This window comes from Salmo salar, chromosome 11, assembly GCF_965601325.2.
Source record: "Salmo salar chromosome 11, fSalSal1, whole genome shotgun sequence".
In the NCBI taxonomy this organism is placed as follows: Eukaryota; Metazoa; Chordata; class Actinopteri; order Salmoniformes; family Salmonidae; genus Salmo; species Salmo salar.
In genome coordinates, this window is record NC_138301.1 from 10,161,583 (window position 1) to 10,188,387 (window position 26,805).

At 42.0% G+C, this 26,805-nt stretch overlaps 1 protein-coding gene across 30 annotated transcripts in view; it reads right to left on the bottom strand.

Annotated features, from left to right (window-relative positions):
* LOC106561939 (CUGBP Elav-like family member 1) overlaps nt 1-26,805 on the bottom strand; it is a 56,308-nt gene that overhangs the window by 9,988 nt on the left and 19,515 nt on the right. For 22 of the 30 annotated variants that reach the window (XM_082957729.1, XM_014126387.3, XM_014126386.3 and 19 more), the window contains 6 exons: nt 17,768-17,955; nt 16,918-17,000; nt 14,733-14,781; nt 14,429-14,563; nt 13,795-13,874; nt 11,620-11,781 (listed from right to left, as the gene is read on the bottom strand). In XM_082957729.1, coding sequence (XP_082813855.1) covers nt 11,620-11,781; nt 13,795-13,874; nt 14,429-14,563; nt 14,733-14,781; nt 16,918-17,000; nt 17,768-17,945 — 687 coding nt within the window. In that variant the 5' untranslated portion in view covers nt 17,946-17,955. Of the gene's footprint in view, nt 1-11,619; nt 11,782-13,794; nt 13,875-14,428; nt 14,564-14,732; nt 14,782-16,917; nt 17,001-17,767; nt 17,956-21,662; nt 22,043-26,805 lie in introns of those variants that run through there. The other 8 variants (XM_045689012.2, XM_045689011.2, XM_045689010.2 and 5 more) reach the window with 3 other exon arrangements.

Consider the following 26,805-nt stretch of genomic DNA (forward strand, 5'->3'; position numbering starts at 1 on the left):
AATGAATTTGGAATGTATTCAGACTGCTTCCCTTTTTCTTCTGTTACGTTACTGCCTTATTCTAAAATGAATTAAATAAAATGTTTTTCCTCATCAATCAATACACAATACCCCATAACGACAAAGTGAAGACAGGTGCATTCATATGGGCCTTGGTCAGGGAGGTGACCAAGAACCCGATGGTCACTCTGACAGAGCTCCAGAGTTCCATCTCTGCAGCACTACACCAATCAGGCCTTTACGGTAGAGTGCCAGACGGAAGCCACTCCTCAGTAAAAGGCACATGACAGCCCATTTGGAGTTTGCCAAAAGGCACCTAAAGGATTCTCAGACCATGAGAAACAAGATTCTCTGGTCTGATGAAACCAAGATTTGAACTCTTTGGCCAGAATGTCAAGCGTCACATCTGGAGGAAACCTGGCACCATCTCTACCATGAAGCATGGTGGTGGCAGCATCATGCTGTGGGGATGTTTTTCAGCGGCAGGGACTGGGAGACTAGTCAGGATGGAAGCAAAGACGAACAGATCAAAGTACAGAGAGATCCTTGATGAAAACCTTCTCCAGAGCTCTCAGGACCTCAGATTGGGGCAAAGTTTCACCTTCCAACAGGACAACGACCCTAAGCACACAGCCAAGACAACGCTGAATGTCCTTGAGTGGCCCAGCCAGAGCCCGGACTTGAACTCGATTGAACATCTCTGGAGAGAGCTGAAAATAGCTGTGCAGCGACACTCCCTATCCAACTGACAGAGCTTGAGAGGATCTGCAGAGAAGAAATGGGAGAAAGTCGCCAAATACAGGTGTGCTAAGCTTGTAGCATCATACCCAATAAATGCTGATATTTCCGGGGGGGTCATACATAAATAAAATACTGTTTTGGCTTGGTCATTATGGGGTAGTGTGTGTAGATTGATGAGGGCGGAAAAACTATTTAATCAATTTTTGAATAAGGCTGTAACATAAAGTGTGGAAAAAGGGGTCAATACTTGTGTATTATTTATAATTTATAGTTTTGATGTCTTCACTATTCTCTACAATGTAGAAAATTGTAAAAAATAAAGAAGAACCCTGGAATGAGTAGGTGTGTTCCAACTTTTGACAGGTACTCTGTGTCTGTGCGCCACACACACACACACACACACACACACACACACACACACACACACACTACCAGTCAAAAGTTGGAACACCTACTCATTCCAGAGTTTCTTTATTTTTACAATTTTCTACATTGTAAAATAGTGAAGACATCAAAACTATGAAATAACACATACGGAATCATGTCGTAACCAAAAAAGTGTTGAAATCAAAATATATTTTATATTTGAGACTCTTCAAAGTAGCTGCCCTTTGGCTTGACAACTTTGCATACTCTTGGCATTCTCTCAACCAGCTTCATGAGGTAGTCACCTGGAATGCATTTCAATTAACAGGTGTGTCTTGTTAAGTTCATTTGTGGAATTTCTTTCCTTCTTAATGCATTTGAGCCAATCAGTTGTGTTGTGACAAGGTAGGGGGTGGTACACAGAAGATAGCCCCATTTGGTAAAATATCAAGTCCATATTATTGCAATAACAGCCCAAATAAGCAATGAGAAACAACAGTCCATCATTACTTTAAAACATGAAGGGCAGTCAATCTGGAAAATGTCAAGAACTTTGAAAAAGTTTCAAGTGCAGTTGCAAAAACCATCAAGCGCTATGATGAAACTGGCTCTCATGAGGACCGCCACAGGAAAGGAAGACCCAGAGTTACCTCTGCTGCAGAGTTCATAAGATTTAACTGCACCTCAGATTGCAGCCCAAATAAATGCTTCACAGAGTTCAAGTAAAAGACATCAACATCAACTGTTGAGAGGAGACTGCGTGAATCAGGCCTTCATGGTCAAATTGCTGCAAAGAAACCACTACTAAAGGACCCAATAAGAAGAAGAGACTTGTTTGGGCCAAGAAACACGAGCAATGGACATTTGACCGGTGAAAATCTGTCCTTTGGTCTGTGTCCAAATATGAGATTTTTGGTTCCAACTGCTGTGTCTTGTGAGCCACAGAGTAGGTGAACGGATGATCTCCGCATGTGTGGTTCCCACCGGAAAGCATGGAGAATGTGTGATGGTGCTTTGCTGGTGACACTGTCTGATTTATTTAGAATACAAGGCAGGCCAACATCCAGTGAAATTGCAGCGCGCCAAATTCAAAAACAGAAATACTCATAAAAATTCAGAAAACATACAAGTGTTATACATAGGTTTAAAGATTAACTTCTCGTGAATCCAACCACGGTGTCAGATTTCAAAAAGGCTTTACGGCGAAAGCATACCATGCAATTATTTGAGAACGTCGCCCAGCAGACAAATCATTACAAACAGTAATCAGCCAAGTAGAAGAGTTACACAAGTCAGAAATAGAGATAAAATAAATCACTTACCTTTGATCTTCATATGGTTGCACTCAGAAGACATTCATTTACTCAATAAATGTTTGTTTTGTTCGATAAAGTCTCTCTTTATATCCAAAAACCCCGTTTTGTTCGTGGGTTTTCTTCAGTAATCCACAGGCTCAAACGCAGTCACAACAGGCAGGCAAAAAATCCAAATTGCATCCGGAAAGTTCATAGAAACATGTCAAACGATGTTTATATTCAATCCTCAGGTTGTTTTTAGCCTAAATAATCGATAATAATATAATTTTTCAGAATACAAGCCTGAAACAATTTCTAAAAACTGTTGACATCTAGTGGAAGGCATAGGAACTGTAATTTGAGTCCTAAGTCAATGGATACTGTAATGGCATTGAATAGAAAACTACAAAAATAAAAAAATCCTACTTCCTGGATGGATTTTTCTCAGGTTTCCGCCTGCCAAATCAGTTCTGTTATACTCACAGACATTATTGTAACAGTTTTGGAAACTTAGAGTGTTTTCTATCCAAATCTACCAATTATATGCATATCCTAGCTTCTGGGCCTGAGTAGCAGGCAGTTTAATTTGGGCACGCTTTTCTTCCAAAATTCCGAATGCTGCCCCCTACCCTAGTGAAGTTAACCAGCATGGCTACCACAGCATTCTGCAGCGATATGCCATCCCATCTGGTTTGCGCTTAGTGGGACTGTCATTTGTTTTTCAACAGGACAATGACCCAACACACCTCCAGGCTGTGTTAGGGCTATTTGACCAAGAAGGAGAGTGATGGAGTACTACATCAGATGACCTGGCCTCCACAATCACCCGACCTCAACCCAATTGAGATGGTTTGGACCGGTGAAGGAAAAGCAGCCAACAAGTCCTCAGCATATGTGGGAACTCCTTCAAGAGGATTGGAAAAGCATTCCAGGTGAAGTTAGTTGATAGAATGCCAAGAGTATGCAAAGCTGTCATCAAGGCAAAGGGTTACTACTTTGAATCTCAAATATATTTGTTTAACACTTTTTTGGTTACTACATGATTCCATGTGTCATTTCATAGTTTTGATGTCTTCACTATTATTCTACAATGTAGAAAATAGTAAAAAACAAAGAAACCCTGGAAAGAGTAGGTGTCCAAACTTTTGACTGGTACTGTGTGTGAGAGATCTATCTATCTATATAAACAGGATTATCTATTTTGAATGGAATTGATAGGCAACAATTGATGAGGGAAAGACTGCTCACGCGCGCATGCTCTAATTCAAGATTTGTTACATAATGGCGACGAAGGACATTGCCACCGTTTTACACTCCCGTAACCAATTGTGCTATTGTGTATGTTTTTTCGCCTTATTTGTAACTTCTTTTGTACATAATGTTTCTGCCACCGTGTCTTATGACCAAAAAATACCTATTGATATCAGGGCAGCGATTACTTCCCTCGTACTGGAGGAATTCTTCTTCAACGAGTCGGACGAGAAGGATTTACTCCAGACACACGACAAGACCGTCATTCGCAGGAGGAAAAGACGGAGGTATCGTGGACGACAGTCCGGGTGCCTTGTAAGGATCCGTTGCCAAGAGGGTAATCTACCTTTACCATCGGTCCTATTTGCCAACTTACAATCAATCGAAATAAAATAGATTTACTACGAGCATGTATATCCTACCAACGGGACATTAAAAACTGTAATATCTTATGTTTCACAGAGTCGTGACTGAACGACGACATGATTAACATACAGCTGGCGGGTTTTAAGCTTTTTCGGCAGGATAGAACAGTGGCCTCTGGTAAGACAAGGGGCGGAGGCCTATGCATATTTGTAAACAACAGCTGGTGCACGAAATCTAAGGAAATCTCTAGATTTTGCTCACTGGAGGTAGAGTATCTCATGATAAGCTGTAGACCACACCATTTACCAAGAGAGTTTTCATCAACATTTTTCGTAGGTGTCTATATACCATCGCAGACCGATGCTGGCACTCAAATGAGCTGTATACGGCCATAAGCAAACAGGAAAATGCTCATCCAGAGGCGCCGCTCCTAGAGGCCGGGGACTGTAATGCAGGGAAACTTAAATCCGTTTTACCAAATTTTTATCAGCATGTCATGTGTAACCAGAGGAGAAAAAAAAAAAATAAATAAATATAAAAAAAAACTCTAGACCACCTTTACGCCAGACACGAGTACAAAGCTCTCCCGCGCCTGGCAAATCTGACCATAATTCTATCCTCCCGATTCCTGTTTACAAGCAAAAACTAAAGCAGGAAGCACCAGTGACTCAGTCAATAAGAAAGTGGTCAGATGAAGCAGATGCTAAGCTACAGGACTGTTTTGCTATCACAGACTGGAATATGTTCCGGGATTCTTCCGATGGCATTGGGTACACCACGTCAGTCACTGGTGTCATGACCGTGGCCCTTTTGGGTGTACATCGTGGCTCCCCCCTTCTCACACCACAGGTTTTACAACAGTCATAAATTCCTGGTAGAAACTCTCTTCGCTGCTATGAAGTATTGAGGGAGAGCCTATGGAGAACAAAGACATTCTTCTTGCCAAAACTCCTAATCCCCAAAATTGGAGAATTAAACAATATTTCAATTTTTTGAGAATGTGGGAATGGTCCATGGAAACGTAAGGGACAGTCATGTGGAGTTTGTCTCATTTGGTGATCTCATGAAGGATAGGAAACACACATTACTGTGTCTTTGGTTGTGTACAGTTTTCAATTATGGGGTTTACATCTAAATGTTGTGAAACGTATATGATTACATATGAAACTACCTGTGAAAAGATGAAATGTGATGTTAGCCTTCTAAATGAGTCTGGGTTTTCATGTAAAGTTAACTAATCAGTGGCCACATCCCCGTGAGCACAGACATTACACGGCGTCATGGAATGCCCCCTCTTCTACTAAGTATAAAACCTACTTCCGACAAAATTTACATTAGACCAAAAAATATAAAGCTGTCGCCAAAATGTATAAATGGTTGGAAATACAAACTAGAGTCAAGACAACGCCGGGACGAGGTCCCCACATTGAAATGGCTAAGAAATCTACAAACAAAATAAAAATTATTCAGGTTGCAGCCGTTTCAATACTTTAGTCTGGTAAACGCATCCGATCTAAGAACATTTCCGATTGGTACTCTGAAGTATCCATTATAACAAATACGACAGACTTTGATCTCTGGTGGACAAACCAAAGACTTTGTCGACTGACTATCCAGCAGACAGACTGGCGATCGCAGAGAGGGACAACCAAGACGTACACTCGTAAATGTCAATTGCATTTCTAAAATCCAATTGAGCGATTGTTAGGGTGTTAAATATCCATATTTACGATGAAGTATTCAACTGTATGTAGTGAATCCACTCCGAGTTTGCCGCTCTTGAACCGCCCCCACCCCTTTCCTTTGTCTACCAAGCCGTCATATCAGTTAAGCCCACTAGGGACTTTTCTATCATGTCAGTAACCAATGTATGACCTATTGTGTGCGTGTGTGTTTATGAAATTCTGTGATTGATTAATTTAGTGAATAAATAACTAAGCCAATTTGTATATCACTGATTCATGATCTATGTTAGGGTTCGCGTAGATATGCAAGGGTTTGTGACACTCAGAATATTACTGATGTGATGATAATACATTAATAAGTGACTAAATCGATAAGATATGAAAATATCTGAGGAGTTATATTCGGGAAATAGAAACTCTTTCCTGTGGTGCCCAGACTTCCTAGTTGATTAAAGTTACATTAGTTTAATTGCGTAATTAAAATACAGATAGTACAGAATTGATTTGATAAAATAAAAGTCAATTACGCCACTACATTGCAGTTATTGATGAAGCCGTACGTACATGACCGTACGTACATACCCCAACCAGAAGCCATGGGTTACAGGCAAAATACGCACTGAGCTAAAAGGTAAAGATGCCGCTTTCAAGGAGTGGGACTCTGACCTGGAAGCCTAAAAGAAATCCCGCTATGCCCTCCTACAAACCATCAAATAGACAAAGCGTCAATACAGGACTTAGAATGAATCGTACTACACCAGCGACGACGCTCGTCGGATGTGGCAGGGCTTGCAAACTATTACAGACTACAAAAGGGAAGCACAGCCACGAGCTGCCCAGTGACATGAACCTACCAGACTAGCTAAATTACTTCTATGCTTGCTTCGAGGCAAGTAACACTGAAACATGCATGAGAGCACCAGCTGTTCCGGACGACTGTGTGATCACGCTCTCCGTAGCCGATGTAAGACCTTCAAACAGGTCAACATTCACAAGTCCGCAGGGCCAGACGGATTACCAGGACGTGTCCTCCGAGCATGCGCTGACCAACTGGCAAGTGTCATCACTGACATTTTCAACTGTCCCTGCCTGTAATACCAACATGTTTCAAGCAGACCACCATAGTCCCTGTGCCCAAGAACACTAAGGTAACCTGCCTAAATGACTACCGCCCCGTAGCACTCACGTCTGTAGCCATGAAGTGCTTTGAAAGGCTGATCCCAGAAACCCTAGACCCAATCCAATTTGCATACTGCACCAACAGATCCACAGATGAAGCATCACTATTGCACTCAACACTGCCCTTTCACACCTGGACAAAAGGAACACCTATGTGAGAAAGCTAATCATTAACTACAGCTCAGCCTTCAACACCATAGTGCCCTCAATGTTCATCACTAAGCTAAGGACCCTGGGACAAAACACCTCCCTGCAACTGGATCCTGGACTTCCTGACGGGCCGCCCCCAGGTGGTAAGCGTAGGGAACAACACATCTGCCACGCTGATCCTCAACATGGGGGCCCCTCAGGGGTCCATGCTCAGCCCCCTCCTGTACTCCCTGTTCAATCATGACTGCATGGCCAGGCACGACTCCAACACCATCAAGTTTGCCAATGACAACAATGGTAGGCCTCATCACCAACAAAGATGAGACAGCCTATAGGGAGGTCAGAGACCTGGTTGTGCGGTGCCAGGACAACCTCTCCCTCAACGTGATCAAGACTAAGGAGAAGATTGTGGAACAGGTTGAGAGCTTCAAGTTCCTTGGTGTCCACATCACCAACAAATTAACATGGTCCAAGCACACCAAGACAGTCGTGAAGAGGGAACAACAAAGCCTATTCCCCCTCAGAAGACTGAAAATATTTGGCATGGGTCCTCAAAAAGGTTCTACAGCTGCAGTACATCACTGGGGCCAAGCTTCCTGCCACCCAGGACCTCTATACCAGGCGGTGCTAGAGGAAGGCCCTAAAAATTGTCAACGACTCCAGCCATCCTAGTCATAGACTGTTCTCTCTGCTACCACACGGCAAGCGGTACCGGAGCACCAAGTCGAGATCTAAAAGGCTTCTTAACAGCTTCTACCCCCAAGCCATAAGACTCCTGAACAGCTAATCAAAGGGCTACCCAGACCCATCTTTTACGCTGCTGCTACTCTCTGTTTATAATCTAACTCTCCCTACACGTACATACTTCTTCAATTACCTCAACTAACCGGTGCTCCCGCACATTGACTCTGTACTGGTACCACCTGTATCCTCGCTTGTTATTTTACTGCTGCTGTTTAATTATTTGTAACTTTTATTTTCAATTTTTTACTTAACACTTTTTTCTTAACTTCTTAAAGCATTGTTGTTAAGGGCTTGTAAGTAAGCATTTCACTGTAAGGTCTACACCTGTTGTATTCAGCGCATGTGACAAATAACATTTGATAACAATATTCGAGTGTTAGGCTGTTTTAAAACTCTGCAGCTGCAATAACATATTTACAATAAAACAAGAAGGTGACCCCCAAAAGCCAGATGGAAATGTGTAAATTAGACAACATGCATTTGTTCTTTATATTACTGTAGCATAGGCTATACTGCAGCAAATGTAGGCCTACCTGTCACAAGAAAAAAAAAAATTACCATGAGATGATAGGTCTACATGCATTGTGAACAGCAATACTGACATGTGCTATCTGTCCACAACATAAGCGTTGATGGTTGATCATGCAGAGAGACCGCAGAGAAGCAAGATTTAGACATTGCATATAATTTAACAGTTCCATTTCAAGTCATGCTGTTGATATAAATCATTTATAACAAATGTACCGGTTTCTCGGTTATTTATCCCAAAAAAAGGGAGTGGTTTTGGGCAGTAAATCTCAGTAACCGGGTTCCCCGCTATGCAACCCTAATCAGTACCGCTTGTCGTGTGGTAGCAGAGAGAACAGTCTATGACTTGGGTGGCTGGAGTCTGACAATTTGTAGGGCCTTCCTCTGACACCGCCTGCTATAAAGGTCCTGGATGGCAGGGAGCTCGGCCACAGTGACGTACTGGGCCGTACGCACTACACTCTGTAGTGCCTTGCGGTCGGATGCCAAGCAGTTGCCATACCAAGCGGTGCTGCCGGCAGTCAAGATGCTCAAATGGTGCAGCTGTAGAACTTTTGAGGATCTGAGGGTCCATGCCGAATCTTTTCAGCCTCCTGAGGTCCTTAGTAATGTGGACACCGAGGAACTTGAAGGGCTCATGCCACTCCACTACAGACCCGTCGATGTGGATGGGGGCATGTTCGGCCCACCGTTTCCTGTAGTCCATGATCAGCTCCTTTGTCTTGCCGACATTGAGGGAGAGGTTGTTTACCTGGCACCACACTGCAAACTGAATATACTTTTAAATAGTGATGCACCGACATTTTTGTCCGATACTGATATTTTCCTTGCCAAAAAGAATACCTACAATTTTTGCGGTCTTAAGCATTCTAGTACAGTTAAATCTTTACACACACACACACACACACACACAGCGGTCTAAGGCACTGCATCTCAGTGCAAGAGGTGTCACTACAGAACCTGGTTCGATTCCAGGCTGTATCACATCCGGCCATGATTGGGAGTCCCATAGGGGGCCGCACAATTGGCCCAGCGTCATCCGGGTTTGGCCGGGGTAGGCCGTCGTTGTAAATAAGAATTTGTTCTTAACTGACTTGCCTAGTTAAATAAAGGTTACTGTCATTGACAGTGATGCAAATGAATACAAATAGTAGAATTATGTGATAATTGAATAGATCATGCTAAACGAGGTTGGAATGTTATAAAAATCAATAAAAGACAATTTGTTAATTTGACAAAGATCTGTAGAAATCACACTGGATGTATTATACTTTATAATTGCATTGGGGGCATACTTATTCCACTGTACATGGGGCATCAGTCTACTCAGTGACACCCTGAGAACATTAGCGTTGTAGCTCTTATTGCAGAACTCAAACAACTGAATTGAGCCAAATTTATTGTCAACCTGTGTGTATTGAACACTATTCTGGAGGAAAAACAATACTGCATGGATGTTTTGGAGTCTGATAACTGAGGAGGACGTTGGTAAAAAATATATTGGGTCAGTAGACTGATACCCCATTTCATTGATCCCCAATCCTTAGTTAAAGCTGTACAGTGCAATATGAATGTCAATACACACAATTGGCTGACTGGGGAGGTGATTTCGCACAGTCATAGACCCACAATAAGAGCTACAATGCTAATATTTGCGCAAACTCTTCACAGTTGTGTTCTGTGGGTGTCATGAAGTAGACTAATACCCCATTTCATTCCTTCACATTCGAACCTTGTTTAACATCATCTAGTCTAAATATGGCATGATTCCACCAACTGTAAACTTATGCATCACTTTCAAAGAGGTACTTTTATTTTGAAGGAAAAGCACAAATTCCACTATTGCACCTAATCCTTATTGTGGCTAGCTTCACAACATAACCCGGTCCGGTCGAGCCTCACTAGCCAGATGAAGCTAGCTGGCTGCTTATAACGTTAGCTTTGGGCAACAGGGTTAAGTAGCTGGCTAGCCATTTATTTTCATTAACTAAAGTTCAATTTCAACAAGCGAACAACAAGTGGCAACCTAGCTAATACTTACGCAGAAGAATTCCTAAATCATTGCTAAGAATAATGAAAATGACTGCAGTTTCTACTGGTCATTGTTTTCAGGCTGGTTGCATTGGTGCTAGCTAGGTACCAAGCTAAAGCTAGCTACCCCAGAAGTTGGGGTCGAACAACTGATGCTTTATTACTAACGCTGTATTGTAAACACATAGTTTGTGGACTGTGTTTGCAGACTTTTTTGTACAGCTTTGAGAGTGCAACTGATCATAGTGGTGTCGTGTGCATGTGCAAATTCAGAACACACAACACTCTATAATAGAACTGTGTTATTTGACGTGTCAAATTAAAAGCTTATTTGACTCATCTTTTTTGACACGCAAAGACCCAAACGATGTTCCATAGTATGTCGTGAAGCTAATGGCAGTGACGCTATTACTGTTCAACTCCAGTAGGGCAACAGGTGTACCGGTGCTCCACCAATCTTTCGAAAGCCAACATCACCCACGACAGAGAACGGCTGATTGTCAAGGGCAATGATTTCCATTATCTTGGCGTTAATGGATTTCGCCTTTGAGTTGTCTCGCTAAAATGTTCTTACTCTTTCAAATGACTGCTGGACTTGTTGACTGCTCGATCCACACAGCAGACATTGTGGGCTAGGTTAGGAATGCTGTGTTGCACGTGTAGCGCAACATTTTACGTTGCTTCATTATGTTATGTACCTACGTTATATAGGTATGCACGTCAGCTTTGACATCGGTTTTGCACGTCGGCGTTAAACTAGACATCGGGCCGATACCGATGTTGGCATTTTTAGCTCATATCAGCCGATTCCGATATGTTCGCCAATATATCGTGCATCCCTACTTTTAAATCATTAAAACCAAATCGAAACTGTGTGGAAATGATAATGGACGTACATTCAATTTTGACGGCGATTAAATATTTAAATCCCTCCGGATCTGTATGTAGACCAAATGCGGCCTCCAGGGCAAAATTTGTTTGACACCCCTGATCTAGAGACTGTCTAAATCAGTCTGCCAAACAGCAGTGCATTTTAATGTGTCCCAGCTGTAACCCTCATCTTTCTAGAACAAACCTGAGATTGTAACCAATTGCAACCCAAACCTTAATTTGCTTGCAAACACAAACAACAAGCTAAGCTTAGTCCTGAATACCTACCTCTGGAAATATGAACCTAAAAATCTGTCAATTTCTAAACTGGAACATTAACAAGGGCTTGAAGCCAAGTCACGGGCCATTCCAAAGCTCTGCTGGGGATGGCGCTGGAGGAGGTGGTCACTTACTGCCAGATACTGTGGTCCCAGAGAGTTGAGCCCGGTCAGATTCCCCCACATTGAGGCAGTGTTGAGCTGCTGCATCTGCTGCTGAAGCTGCTGGGCAATGCGCTTCTGCTCCTTGTCCTTCTGCGTGTCGGCAAACTTCACTACGATGGGAGACGAGCAGCCCTAAAAAGTCAGGACAGACAGCAAATAGTGTCATTTCAAAACAATCTTCGATATTCCTCTAGCACGATTACAGCAATTTCAAAATGGCATTACTTGAGTAATGGGCCAGCCAATCATATAAGGCAGAGGAAAAAAAGCAAGTTATTATGTTATACTGAATGAAAATATAAACGCAACATGCAACAATTTCAAAGATTTGACTGAGTTATAGTTCATATTAGGTAACCAGACAATTGAAATAAATTCATTAGGCCCTAATCTATGGATTTCACATGACTTGGAATACAGACATGCATCTGTTGGTCACAGATACATTAAAAAAAAAAGGTAGGGGCGTCAATCAGAAATCCAGTCAGTATCTGGTGTGACCATTTGCCTCATGCAGCGCGACACATCTCCTTTGCATATACTTGATCAGGCTGTTGATTGTGGCCTGTGGAATGTTGTCCCACTGCTCTTCAATGGCTGTGCGAAGTTGCTGATATTGGTGGGAAGACACTGTCGTACACGTCGATCCAGAGCAGCCCAAACATACTCAATGTGTGACATGTCTAGTGAGTATGAGGCCATGGAAGAACTGGGACATTTTCAGCTTCCAGGAATTGTGTCCAGATCCTTGTGACACGGGGCCGTGCATTATTATGCTGAAACATGAGGCGATGGCAGCCGATGAATGGCACAACAATGGGCCTCAGGATCTTGTCACGGTATCTCTGTGCATTCAAATTGCCATCGATAAAATGCAATTGTGTTTATTGTCCATAGCTAATGCCTGCACATACCATAACCCCACCGCCACCATCGGGCACTCTGCTCACAACGTTGACATCAGCAAACCACTTGCCCACACGACGCCGTACACGTGGTCTGCGGTTGCGAGGCCGGTTGGACGTACTGTCAGATTCTCTAAAACAATGTTGGAGGAGGTTTATGGTAGAGAAATGAACATTCATTTATCTGGCAACAGCTCTGTTGGTCATTCCTGCAGTCAGCATGCCAATTTCACACTCCCTCAAAACTAAAAGACATCTGTGGCATTGTGTTGTGCACATTTTAGAGTGGCCTTTTATTGTCCCCAGTACAAGGTGCACCTGTGTAATGATCATGCTGTTTAATCAGCTTCTTGATATGCTACACCTGTCCGGTGGATGGTCATCTTGGCAAAGGAGAAATGCGAACTTCTGAGAAATAAGCTTAATGTGCATATGGAACGTTTCTGGAATCTTTTAATTCAGCTCATGAAACATGTGACCAACACGACCCTGCCTCACGACCCTGCCTCACACAGGAAGCGGCGCAGGTCCTAATCCAGGCACTTGTCATCTCCCGTCTGGATTATTGCAACTCGCTGTTGGCTGGGCTCCCTGCCTGTGCCATTAAACCCCTACAACTCATCCAGAACGCCGCAGCCCGTCTGGTGTTCAACCTTCCCAAGTTCTCTCACGTCACCCCGCTCCTCCGCTCTCTCCACTGGCTTCCAGTCGAAGCTCGCATCCGCTACAAGACCATGGTGCTTGCCTACGGAGCTGTGAGGGGAACGGCACCTCCGTACCTTCAGGCTCTGATCAGGCCCTACACCCAAACAAGGGCACTCCGTTCATCCACCTCTGGCCTGCTCGCCTCCCTACCTCTGAGGAAGCACAGTTCCCGCTCAGCCCAGTCAAAACTGTTCGCTGCTCTGGCACCCCAATGGTGGAACAAGCTCCCTCACGACGCCAGGACAGCGGAGTCAATCACCACCTTCCGGAGACACCTGAAACCCCACCTCTTCAAGGAATACCTGGGATAGGATAAAGTAATCCTTCTAACCCCCCCCTTAAAGATTTAGATGCACTATTGTAAAGTGGTTGTTCCACTGGATATTATAAGGTGAATGCACCAATTTGTAAGTCGCTCTGGATAAGAGCGTCTGCTAAATGACTTAAATGTAAATGTACATGTTCCATTTATATTTTTGTTCAGTGTAGATTCTCTGTTTCTGAAGAATGGGAGGTGTGCAGGTTCAATGCTTACCTCCATAGTTTGTGATTGGTGCATGGATTTGATTGTTGACTGTGCCATCTGTCTTGCTGTAAATGTTATAAACGCACAACCTGCAGAAGGGGAACAACTCGTAAATGGTTGACATACATGGTCCTGACTCCTGACAGCATTTATAAACAGATCATGTTAAGCATACAGCCCAGATTGCAGCATGCAATGGAGTCTGGTAAATTCTTGTTTTAGTTAAACAGCCCTCCAAAAAGCGCACTTGGAACAGTGTAACAGATATTTGGATCATAAATAACTAGAATTTAAGTCAATATGCTACATCTAGAAGTGATGACCTTGAGATTGGTACATAGCTGTGAGAGGATTTGTATGGAAGATGTGTGGGATTTGTACACAAGAGGACAAATGAGAGTAATGACTTATCACCCATCTGTATGCAACTATTTTAGAGTGAGTGTGTGGGAGTGTATGTACCGCATGTAGAGAGATTAATGTCAAAACAATGACTAGTCCTCATAGTATAACTGATAGAGTAAATGTGTATGTGTGTTTGGGTGCATCTTGTTGAAGGTGTGTGTGTGTGTGTGTGTGTGTGTGTGTGTGTGTGTGTGTGTGTGTGACGATGAGGATGAAAGGTGAACTGAATCTGCCTCACCACGGCTCAGTCCATCCGGCCCACGTAGTATTCTACATTCCTCGATCTGTCCGTACGGCGAGAACATAAGTCTGATGTCATTCTCATTACACTTTTTCGATATCATTCCTATGAACAACTTCCTGTCTTCCACCGCTGAAAGAGACAATGAAGAAGACAAGGTTGTTTCAACAAACATTGAGTAACTGCATTAGAGACATCATACAACAAGGGCAGCTTCTAAGAGGTAGGGCTTCAACGTAAAAACAAAACTACCACACCATCCACCAGTCTCCACTGCCTGCAGAGCTGTAGCTATACCCACCATTATTCTTCTCACTGTCAGCTGGCTTCATCTGAATGGGGTGATGCATCTGTTGAGGAAAGACATTGAATTTAAAGGAAGGAAGAAGCGCTGAAGGATACTGCCTTGATAGGTATAAATGGATGTGTGGTTGGCATCTCTAGGGCCCTATAAAATCTGCGATGTGGAGAACACAGAAGGAATCTAGACATTAAAACTTAATTCCACAATATTTAAATGTATTAACCTCTCTAGGGTAGGGGGCAGTATTTTCACGGCCGGATGAAAAACGTACCCAAATTAAACGGCCTACTACTCGGGCCCAGGAACTGGAATATTATTAGTAGATTTGGACAGAAAACACTCTGAAGTTTCTAAAACTGTTTGAATGATGTCTGTGAGTATAACAGAACTCATATGGCAGGCAAATATCTGAGAAGAATCTAACCAGGAAGTGAGAATTCTGGTGCTTGTAGTCCTTTCAAGTCATTGCCAATGGAACACAGTGAGTTAGGGTTCATTTTGCAGTTCCTAAGGCTTCCACTAGATGTCAACAGTCTTTAGAAAGTTGTTTGAGGCGTCTATGATGAACAGAGACCGAACAAGAAGGCTGGGAAGTTGTAGACCCATCAGTTCATTGGCGCGCGTTCATGTGAGAAGGAACCTGTGTTCCAAAACGTTTTTCAAGACACAGGAACCGTCCGGTTGGAATATTACTGAAGTTTCACGTTCAAAAGGCCCTAAAGATTGATGCTTTACAATGTTTTACATGTTTGAACGAACGTAAATAGATTTTTTTCTTTTTCCGGCGAGCTTATATTATGGAGTTTATCGTACAAAACAACATTTATTGTGGACCTGGGATTCCTGGAAGTGCCTTCTGATGAAGATCAAAGGTAAGGGAATATTTCTAATGCAATTTATGATTTTAGATGACTCCAAAATGGCAGCTATCTGTATTGCCTAGTGTATTTTTCTGAGCGCAGTACTCAGATTATTGCAAAGTGTGCTTTCCCAGTAAAGTTATTTTGAAATCTTTCACAGCGTTAGCATAAAGGAGATGTTCATCTATAATTCTTTGAATGACAGTTTAATATTTTATCAACATTTATGTTGAGTATTTTTGTAAATTGTAGCGCTGATTCACCGGCAGTATTGGAGGCTAAATATTTTCTGAACGTCACGCGCCGATGTAAAATTCTGTTTTTAGATATAAATATGAACTTGATCGAACAAAAAATGCATGTCATCTGATGAAGATCGTCAAAGGTTAGTGCTGCATTTAGCTGTGTTTTGGGTATTTGTGATGCATGCTAGTTGCTTGCAAATGGCTGTGTGGTTATTTGTGTCTATGTACTCTCCTAACATAATCTAATGTTTCGCTTTCGCTGTAAAGCCTTTTGGAAATCGGACAACGTGGTTCGATTCAGGAGAAGTGTATCTATAAAATTGTGTAAAATAGTCCTATGTTTGAGAACTTTGAATTATGACATTTTGTGGTTTTAAATTTGGCGCTCTGATTTTTCACTGGCTGTTGAATAGTGTGGGACGATTTCGTCCCACCTCCCCTAGAGAGGTTAAACTTCGTAGGGAATAAACTAAATGTATGGAACATTGTTAAATTTGCCCACGTTTATCATAAGACATGAACAGAATGCATCAGTGATGGGTATTTCCTGCAACTTTCTTAAGAGGCAACGAGAATTTCCCCTGACTATGTCTGGTGCACGCATCTACCACTTTGTGCATCCATTAACAATGATGCTAAAGAAATAATTCTGGCAGATGGAAAGGCTTTCCCAAAAATCTTCTCAATTAAATGTTAAACTACAAAATAGCCTATGCTAACCTGGCAGAATGAGATTATTATTTGCATCAATCCAGTATTTGTTCTGCAAACTATCACCACATGTGCTCTACAAAAACCTCTTGTGGACTTAAAGCATCCCATTTAGTTGTTTTCTATTTAAACAAGTGTGATAAAAAAAATAAAAAAATGGGGAAATGGAAACCTTGAAAAACAAAATGGAGAAAACGGAATTTGGGAAAAAACTAAGTAAACAGGAAAAATATACAACAGATGTTATAGGGTCCTACATCTCTAGAGATAGAAGCTGAACAGCAGCACTGACTGTTCTATTACAACCTGGCAAGCTACCCAATTCGATTTACTGAGGAAGTTAACATTTCTACCAAACCTACTCACCCCTGGGAGAATTTTCATGTTGTGAAGAGCATTTTGTGCTTCCAATGCAGATTTGCGAGTGTAATATGTTATGAAACAACAACCTGTTTGGGGATATAAACAGTTATTAGACAAAGTAAATGTTACTCAATTATAAAATGACATTGATAGAATATTGGTGGGCCATCTATGCCTGTTCACCAGAGCTAAAGAACATGTTCTGTACATGTGTTAGTTCAGGCACACATCTCCCTTCACGTTTCTCTCCCTCTTCTGAACCCTTCCCATCAACCAATTTGATTGACATGATGATGTAGACTAGCCTACATCCGAGTATCATATTTCTGAACAGCCGATATAAAAACCTGCAATTTGAACCAACATTCCAAAAATATATATTTTGTAGGCTAATTTAGGATGTAGGCTACAACCTTTTCGGTCTGTTGTAACTAAGGATATTGCAGTAGCACAAGTAGGGCGCAGTCTACACATTGCATTGGAGAAAAAACAAATCTGTTTTAACCACAAATAACCTACATCTTATAAAAACTGAAAAACACTATTTTGACTGCCCATCTTGCTCCAAATCAGTCAAAGTTTTCAATGATGATGAAAAAAATATAATTAAATCGCCATTTAGACTGCCTGTCTGATTCCTGCTTGTTTGATATGCTGCGGCAGCGGAGGGAGTAGTAAAGTAGAGAATCCCGCAAATAGGCAGAGGCTTCTGTTGTTTAGCTATCGGGAACAGGATTCCAGAGAATTCAGCAACACAGCCAATACATATAATGAAAAGGCATGGAATTCTGGATAGGGTGAGGGTGTAGTGTAATGGACACCTCTGGTGAAGAACTCAAGACAGCACTGTCACCTTTGCTTTGTGGGGGGTTTTGACTCCTGTCACGCAAGACATTGATTTCATAGACGGCGCCGTAAGGCTCAAATAGCTCCCGCAGCTGTTCCTCTGCCCAGGACCGTGGAATCTGGCCAACGAACATCTTGATAGCATCGATGTCGGGCTGGTCTGGGTGGTCCAGGGTCCCATTCATCTTCTTTGCCCTGAGAGAGAAAGAAGATAAGTTGTTATAATATGGCTACATGATGTGAACTTGGGCAACAGAAGATACATTTATGAGCCGTCTTCCCCAGTGGCGCATTAAATATGTCCCTGCTGGAAATAACATATTTGCATAATCGACTAAGCAGCTGGAAGCTTCACAAAATTGCATCGGAGCAAAGGCTGTTTTGCAGAAATGTACAATCAAGTCTAGACTATTTCAGTAGCACTACATAACTTGTAGTCAAGTAATGTTGTTATTAAGTGTCAGTTGAAAGAGGTGCCATCTGAGGAAACGTTCTAACATGCATACAAAAACATACAGCACCAAATGCATACTGCCAGCAGAGAATTGACCTACGCAACTAAGACCAATAGCTCTAAAGAGAATGATCTTGAATGTGAAGTTTGTTTTGGGAGATCTGATCATTCATAACCAAACAATTATTCATCTCATGCAATATTGAAGGCCGCACAGAACAAAACAAGAAAATATTAGTCTACATCAAGTCCATCCTTGTCAAATTCATAATGAGTATGAATTAATATAAAAATCCATTTAAATATCATTTGAATGTGCAAGCACATACCAACTAGGTTTTCGATTGACAAACTGTACCTCCATATGGTCAGATTAGTCCAAATCAAGACTGTCTAACATGGTGACCAGACCGCACACGATCGTGCAGTATCGCATGCATGTTGATTTTATCCCCACACACCAGACGCGATCAGGACACGCAGGTTGAAATATCAAAACAAACTCTGAACCAACTATATGAATTTGGGGCCAGGTTGAAAAGCATTAAACATTTATGCCACTTTAAATAGCTAACTTGCTGTTGCTTGCTAATTTGTCCTGGGATATAAACATTGGGTTGTTATTTTAACTGAAATGCACTACACCGACAATTAATCATTTCTAACTTGTTAACAATTTATGCTAGTTAGTTTTTGCTACCATGTGGGTTTTAGCTTGCTTGAGCCTGCTAACTGAGGAGTGTTAACTCACCTGTTTCCATACACCTTTCATTTTAAAACATCTATCTTACAAAATAGTTTTTTAATCTAACTTCTTAACTCTACATGGAATTGTATTTGGGGTTTTTTACTCATTTTTTATCATCTTTACAGGAACATGCCACGGGCACTATCTGATGTGTGGAGATATTTCACTGCAGCGAACATAGAAGGATAAGCTGTGTACATTTGCAAATACTGTGCCAAATCATGTGTGAAGAATGCAACAAAGATGCAGAATCATCTGGCCAAGTGCATAAAATTCCCTCAGCGCTCACAACAAGCAACCTCTGACAAGTCTCTCTACTTCTATTCGAGGTGAAAATTATGAATCAGACACCTTATCGATAGCAACAGCTAATGGTCCTCCTGGAATCTGAAGTTTTTGACTCAATGGGAGGAAGGTAGTCAGAGAAATGCTGATGAATATCTTGCTCGAGCTGTGTATGTGACTCGTTCAGCTCTGATGCTCACAGGCAATGTGTATTGGAAGAGATTTCTGAATGTACTTCGCCCAGCATACACCCCTCCAGCCAGGCATACTTTATCTTCTCATTTGTAGGATGCAGAGTTCAACAGACTTCAAGTGAAGGTCAAGCAAATCACAGAAAGCAGACTGTATTGCAATCATCTCTGATGGGTGGTTGAATGTTCGTGAGCAAGGAATAATTAACTACATCATCTCCACCCCTCAACCGTATTCTACAAGAGCAGGCACAAGGGACAACAGACACACCGTTAATTCCCATATACTCCCGTTAATTCCCACTTCTGAATATTCCCCAAAATGTGCAACCCTACATAGCAACATACAAAACCTTTTTCAGATGACTGGCTAAATTGATTATTTGATGCGAAAACTAAAATGGATGAGTGGAACATATCTTTTGATCCTTTCGGTGGCATAACTATAGATTAATGGGGAAAAGAGATGGCAATAATACCCAGGCATGCAGATTTGGAGGACACTGCATTGAATGATCTAGAGAAAAGCCACAACAAAAAAGACAGTTAAGAATACAAACTGGGTTGTGCGTTGCGTCAAGGGATGGCTAGGGGGGGGGGGGGGGGGGGGAGTTGTTGACGTCAAAACTGTCACTAAGGAAGAGTTAAACATCCTTCTCCGACAGTTTTAAGGAAATGCACGAAATGAGAAGGTGGGAGCAGTACAGCATAAGTAGATACCTGGCACACCATAGTGGGCTCAACAGGTTTCTAAAACACCCATCGGTCGCAGCTGGTGCCTTATGAAGGACACTGAATTTACCACCTCGAATCATGTATTTCTGGGCAACATCAAACATCTAAGGCAGCAAAGAAAATATATCACAAACAGCCACCCTCCCATCACCGATAAGGACATTGCCCAGCTCCAAAACTCCCAGGCTCTGAATCCGGGTACACCAAGGGGTCTGGTTCAGAAAGTGTGGTTCGACCTCCAGTTATATCTGGGTCAAAGAGGAAGAGAGGGGAACACACAACTAAAGCCCCAACTCATTCCTCGTAAAAACAGACGAGAACGGTTTAAGCCAAGGTATGTTGTTTATAGCCTGTTTGTGTTATTTCTAAGTTGCACTCGTTATTAGGCTACTGGAAAACAATATTATAAACGCATTCTCTCAGATACACCACTCTTGCATAGAACGAGGCCACAAAGAATCATCTGGACCTAAAGGAGACACCCGTGCCAATATATCTACAAACACCGGCTTCTCGGGCATTAATCCAAATAATGTTTTTAATGAAACTATGTCGATCATTATTTGAATGTTGGTAACTCGTTGTATAAAAGTGATAATGCCCTCGAAGCCGGTGTTTGTTGGATATATTGTCACGGTTTGCCGGCCAAAATATATTGTCTCGGGCCTAACAACACCCGTGCCAATATAGCCAACAAACACCGGCTTCTCGGGCATTATCACTTAAATGGATACTGCCCAACCCTAAGCTCTAACCATTAGCTCAACCCTGCTTTAGTTTCAAACGCATGACAACTGTTAGTAGCCTATTAATTCCCTTCACATGAACCCACTCTAAAGCCCTAATGTGTACGTTACATCTAAGCTAAAATGTTTATATCTTTAAAAGTAAAAACACAAGATCAACAAATAATAAGCAGCACCCTTTCCTAACAATTTCCCTGTAGAGAAATTGACAGACTGCCATGGTTATAACATAGCTTAGACCACTTGTTTTAAGCCTCTGACATGTACAATAACTACTGATTGTAAGTCGATCTGGATAAAAACAGCTGCTAAATTATAAAAATGTAACTGCACTGCATACGGAATACAGACTATGAACCATTACGGGGGGCACTTGGGGAGTGTATGCACCTGTTGAAAACTCGCTCTACCACCGTTTGCACCTCCAACACCTACATATCAAATTTAAAGCACCAAGTTTAGGACTGGAACATTATGGAAAGCACAAAAATGTGAAGTCACATGCTGGGACTAAACTACAGATCAAGAAATTGAGTATCAGTCTATACAGCTGAAAATACACGGCGGAATACCAGGTGGAACCAATATATAGCCTACCATCCCCCCAAAATGACATTAAAAACGAATGTAAATAAAAAAAACTACACCTCAAATCCATTTCTGAAAAGCACTTTTAAAAAAACATTCTGTACAAGCAATAAGCTTATTAACTCATTGCTAAATAAATAAGAAAAACTACTCACACAGGACTAGAATTCAAAGAGCAATGGTCCACCATCATCTCAGGCAAAAAATCCAGCTTAAAAGAGCCCATGTTTTTGGGTATGTTCCCTTTTCCAAAGAAAAATAAAAACAAACTTGATCACACTTTTTCACACCAGAAAAGTCAATACACTGCAAACCACTAGAGCCTTCTCAGAAACTTTTCAGCAGGAGGCTGCTGTGGAAAAACTATGCCGAAACCACATGGAGGCTGATCTATAACTACGAGAAGTAACATAAAATGGTAAAGAACCAACAACTTCAATTAATTGGACAACGGTGAAACGTTGAACCAGAGTATAACACAAAACAAATCCTCACTGTCCAACAAACTGGGTCTAGAATAACAGAAGAGTAGGCAGGCCACTAAAAGCTGTGGCCCCGGGTCCCACAAATAAAGTGCTGATGGGCTGGGGCTTTTTGTGAGCATTTCTCTTAGCCAAGCAGAACTGGGTGCAGCGTCAGATAAATAGTGTCAGATTGAGGCTGATAAGGGCGAGTGACTGTCCAGAATGAATGGGGAACTGGAGCGAGCTGGTAATCCCTGCACTAATATGAGGCTGTGGAGACAATCAGGTTCCGGCACTGGGACACGGTCACCCTGTTGTTCAGCGCAGTTGGGGGGGGGGGCTGGGTCATATGACATTGGTCGCATTAACTCCCACCCTAACCCCCTGACCTTAGAAAAGCCACAGGCATGGCAGCGAACACAAACAAGGAGGGGAACCTGTGTAAACAACCTGGACAGTGGATGGCTCAATAAACTTGCCCTTTCTTTTGTTGCGCAATCACAACAACCAGAGTAGTTACAAAACCACCATTACGATTTAATACGCCCTACTTAAATTATAGCAAACACTGCTTTCAAGCTTTCGTGACCATTTCTGTACAATGTCAAGTTACATGCTGGGTCAATTAGGAATACAAAATGCCAGCCAGTACCCACCAAATTTCACAGTGGGTGCGAGACACTGTGGCTTGTGGGCCTCTCCAGGTCTCGCACCCACTGTGAAATTTGGTGGAGGCTCTGGAGGTGCTTCAGCAAGGCTGGAATCGGGCAGATTTGTCTTTGTGAAGGACACATGAATCAAGCCATGTACAAGGAAGTCCTGGAAGAAAACTTGCTTCCTTCTGCTTTGACAATGTTCCCCAACTCAGAGGATTGGTTTTTCCAGCAGGACAAACAATGATCCATGCAACACAGCCAGGTCACTCAAGGTGTGGATGGAGGACCACCAGATCAAGACCCTGTCATGGCCAGCCCAATCTCCAGACCTGAACCCCATTGAAAACCTCTGGAATGTGATCAAGAGGAAGATGGATGGTCACAAGCCATTAAACAATGCCAAGCTGCTTGAATTTTTGCGCCAGGAGTGGTATAAAGTCACCCAACATCAATCTGAAAGACTGGTGGAGAGCATGCCAAGACGTATGAGAGCTGCAATTGAAAATCAGGGTTATTCCACAAAATATTGATTTCTGAACTTCCTAAGTTAAAACATTAGTATTGTGTTGTGTGAAAAGGAATATGAACAAATTGTCTTGCATTAGAGGTCTGACAACACTATCTTTTTTGTTATTTTGACCAGTTGTCATTTTATGCAAATAAATGCTCTAAATTACTATTTTTATTTGGAATTTGGGAGAAATGTTGTCAGTAGTTTATAGAATAAAACAAAACAAAATCATTTTACCGAAACACATACCTATAAATAGTAAAACCAGAGAAACTGATAATTTTGCAATGTCTCCATTGCTTTCCAGAGCTGTGTATACACTTAAAGTCGTAAGTTTACATACACCTTAGCCAACTACATTTAAACTCAGTTTCTCACAATTCTTGAGAATTAATCCTAGTAAAAATCCCGTTTTAGGTCAGTTAGGATCACCACTTTATTTTAAGAATGTGAAATGTCAGAATAATAGTAGAGAGAATGATTTATTATTTGAGCTTTTATTTCTTTCATCACATTCTCAGTGGGTCAGAAGTTTACATGCACTCAATTAGTATTTGGTAGCATTGCCTTTAAATTGTTTAACTTGGGTCAAACGTTTCAGGTAGCCTTCCACAAGCTTCCCAAAATAAGTTGGGTGCATTTTGGCCCATTCCTCCTGACAGAGCTGGTGTAACTGAGTCAGGTTTGCAGGTCTCCTTGCTCGCACACGCTTTTTCAGTTCTGCCCACAAATTTTCTATAGGATTGAGGTCAGGGCTTTGTGATGGCCACTCCAATACCTTGACTTTGTTGTCCTTAAGCCATTTTGCCACAACTATGAAAGTATGCTTGGGGTCATTGTCCATTTGGAAGACCCACTTGCGACCAAGCTTTAACTTCCTGACTGATGTCTTGAGACGTTGCTTCAACATATCCACAATTTTCCTACCTCATGATGCCATCTATTTTGTGAAGTGCACCAGTCCCTCTTGCAGCAAAGCACCCCCACAACATGATGCTGCCACCCCCGTGTTTCACGGTTGGGATGGTGTTCTTTGGCTTGCAAGCGTCCCCCTTTTCCCTCCAAACATAACGATGGTCATTGTGGCCGAACAGTTCTATTTTTGTTTCATCAGACCAGAGGACATTTCTCCAAAAAATAAGATCTTTGTCCCCATGTGCAGTTGCAAACCGTAGTCTGGCTTTTTTATGGCGGTTTTGGAGCAGTAGCTTCTTCCTTGCTGAGCGGCCTTTCAGGTTATGTCGATATAGGACTCGTTTTACTGTGGATATTGATACTTTTGTACCCGTTTCCTCCAGCATCTTCACAAGGTCCTTTGCTGTTGTTCTGGGATTGATTTGCACTTTTCGCACCAAAGTACGTTCATCTCTAAGAGACAGAACGCGTCTCCTTCCTGAGCGTGGTCCCATGGTGTTTATAGTTGCGTATATTGTTTGTATAGATGAACGTGGTACATTCAGGCATTTGGAAAATGCTCCAAAGGATGAACCAGACTTGGAGGTCTACAATTTTTTTTCCTGAGGTCTTGGCTGATTTCTTTGGATTTTCCCATGAGGTCAAGCAAAGAGGCACAGTTTGAAGGTAGGCCTTGAAATACATCCACAGGTACACCTCCAATTGACTCAAATGATGTCAATTAGCCTATCAGAAGCTACTAAAGCCATGGCATCATTTTCTGGAATGTTCCAAGCTGTTTAAAGGCACAGTCAACTTAGTGTATGTAAACTTCTGACCCACTGGAATTGTGATACAGTGAGTTATAAGTGAAATAATCTGTCTGTAAACAATTGTTGGAAAAATTACTTGGATCATGCACAAAGTAGATGTCCTAACCGACTTGCCAAAACTATAGTTTGTTAACAAGAAATTTGTGGAGTGGTTGAAAAACGAGTTTTAATGACTCCAACCTAAGTGTATGTAAACTTCCGACTTCAACTGTATATACACACTACCGTTCAAAAGTTTGAGGTCACTAAGAAAACCACATTTTTGTCCATTAAAATAACATCACATTGATCAGAAATACAGTGAAGACATTGTTATTGTTGTAAATGACTATTGTAGCTGGAAACGGCAGCTTTTTATGGAATATCTACATAGGCGTACAAAGGCCCATTATCAGCAACCATCACTCCTGTGTTCCAATGGCACGTTGTGTTAGCTAATCCAAGTTTATCATTTTAAAAGGCTAATTGATCATTAGAAAACCCTTTTTCAATTATGTTAGCACAGCTGACAACTTATCCTTATTAAAGAAGCAATAAAACTGGCCTTCTTTCGAATAGTTGAGTATCTGGAGCATTAGCATTTGTGGGTTCAATTACAGGCTCAAAATGGCCAGAAACAAAGAACTTTCTTCTGAAACTTGTCAGTCTATTTCTGTTCTGAGAAATGAAGGCTATTCCATGCGAGAAATTGCCAAGAAACTGAAGATCTCGTTCAACACTGTGTACTAGTCCCTTCACACCAGAATAGAAAGAGGAGTGGGAGGCCCCGGTGCACAACTGAGCAAGAGGACAAATACATTAGAGTGTCTAGTTTGAGAAACATACACCTCACAAGTCCTCATCTGGCAGCTTCATTAAATAGTACCCGCAAAACACCAGCCTCAACATCAACAGTGAAGAGACGACTCCAGCATGCTGGCCATCTAGGCAGAGTTGCAAAGAAAAAGTCATGTCTCAGACTGGCCAAAAAAAGAAAAGATTAAGATGGGCAAAAGAACACAGACACAGGACAAAGGAACTCTGCCAAGGCCAGCATCCCGGAGTTGCCTCTTCACTGTTGACGTTGACTGGTGTTTTACGCTTGTGGGGGTCGTAGAGCAAAACGGCGAACACCATCATGTTCGTGAGAGTTTAAAACATAGTTTGTAGGCCAAACGCTACTAACAATTTTGTGAAAAGACTGATTTTCGGGATGTCTCATGGTCTGACACACCACTCCATCTGTAACCTTTCACTGCAGATGCGTAAGCGTGACATCGGCGGATGCGGTGGATTGAGACGGGTCCAATGCAGAAAAACATGTAGCTTTAAACAGACAGATTTTAGGGGGGGAGGGGGGGGGGGGGGGGGGTTTATATGCTAATTCGATTTCCACAGTGGCGCAGACATTTACTCGAGACGGTTCAAATCGGGCCAGTGCTGTCTTAGATATCACGTACGAACAAACTAATGTATGAAAGCACTAACGGACGAAGACAGATCCACAGTCCCCTTCCCGATTTCATCGTGGGGACGACAAGTAGACCACACAGACAGACAGGAGGAGAACAGGAGACATCGGCCTAACTTATGAATGCATACTGATTAATGGCATAGAATGGTGTAGAACTAGGCTATTGTCACAATGTGTCTAATAGGGTTGTCAAGATAGCAGAATTTTGACTTCGATACCAAGTTTAGTATCATGACATTGTTTCCGCTGCAGTCATTTTACTGTGGCGCTGCGCCACGGCAAAATCATTGCCGCCACACCAAAATAATACGGAATATGAAAAAAAGTACTTTTCCTCTGCAAACCTCATAATATGGACCATGCATATGCATGGTCCAATATGCAAAAATAAGTTTATAATAATTTTAACAATATGTTACTGGGCTTATTTCTGGAAGTGGAAACTCCATTTTAGATGGTGTCAGCATAATTTAATTTTAATTCATTT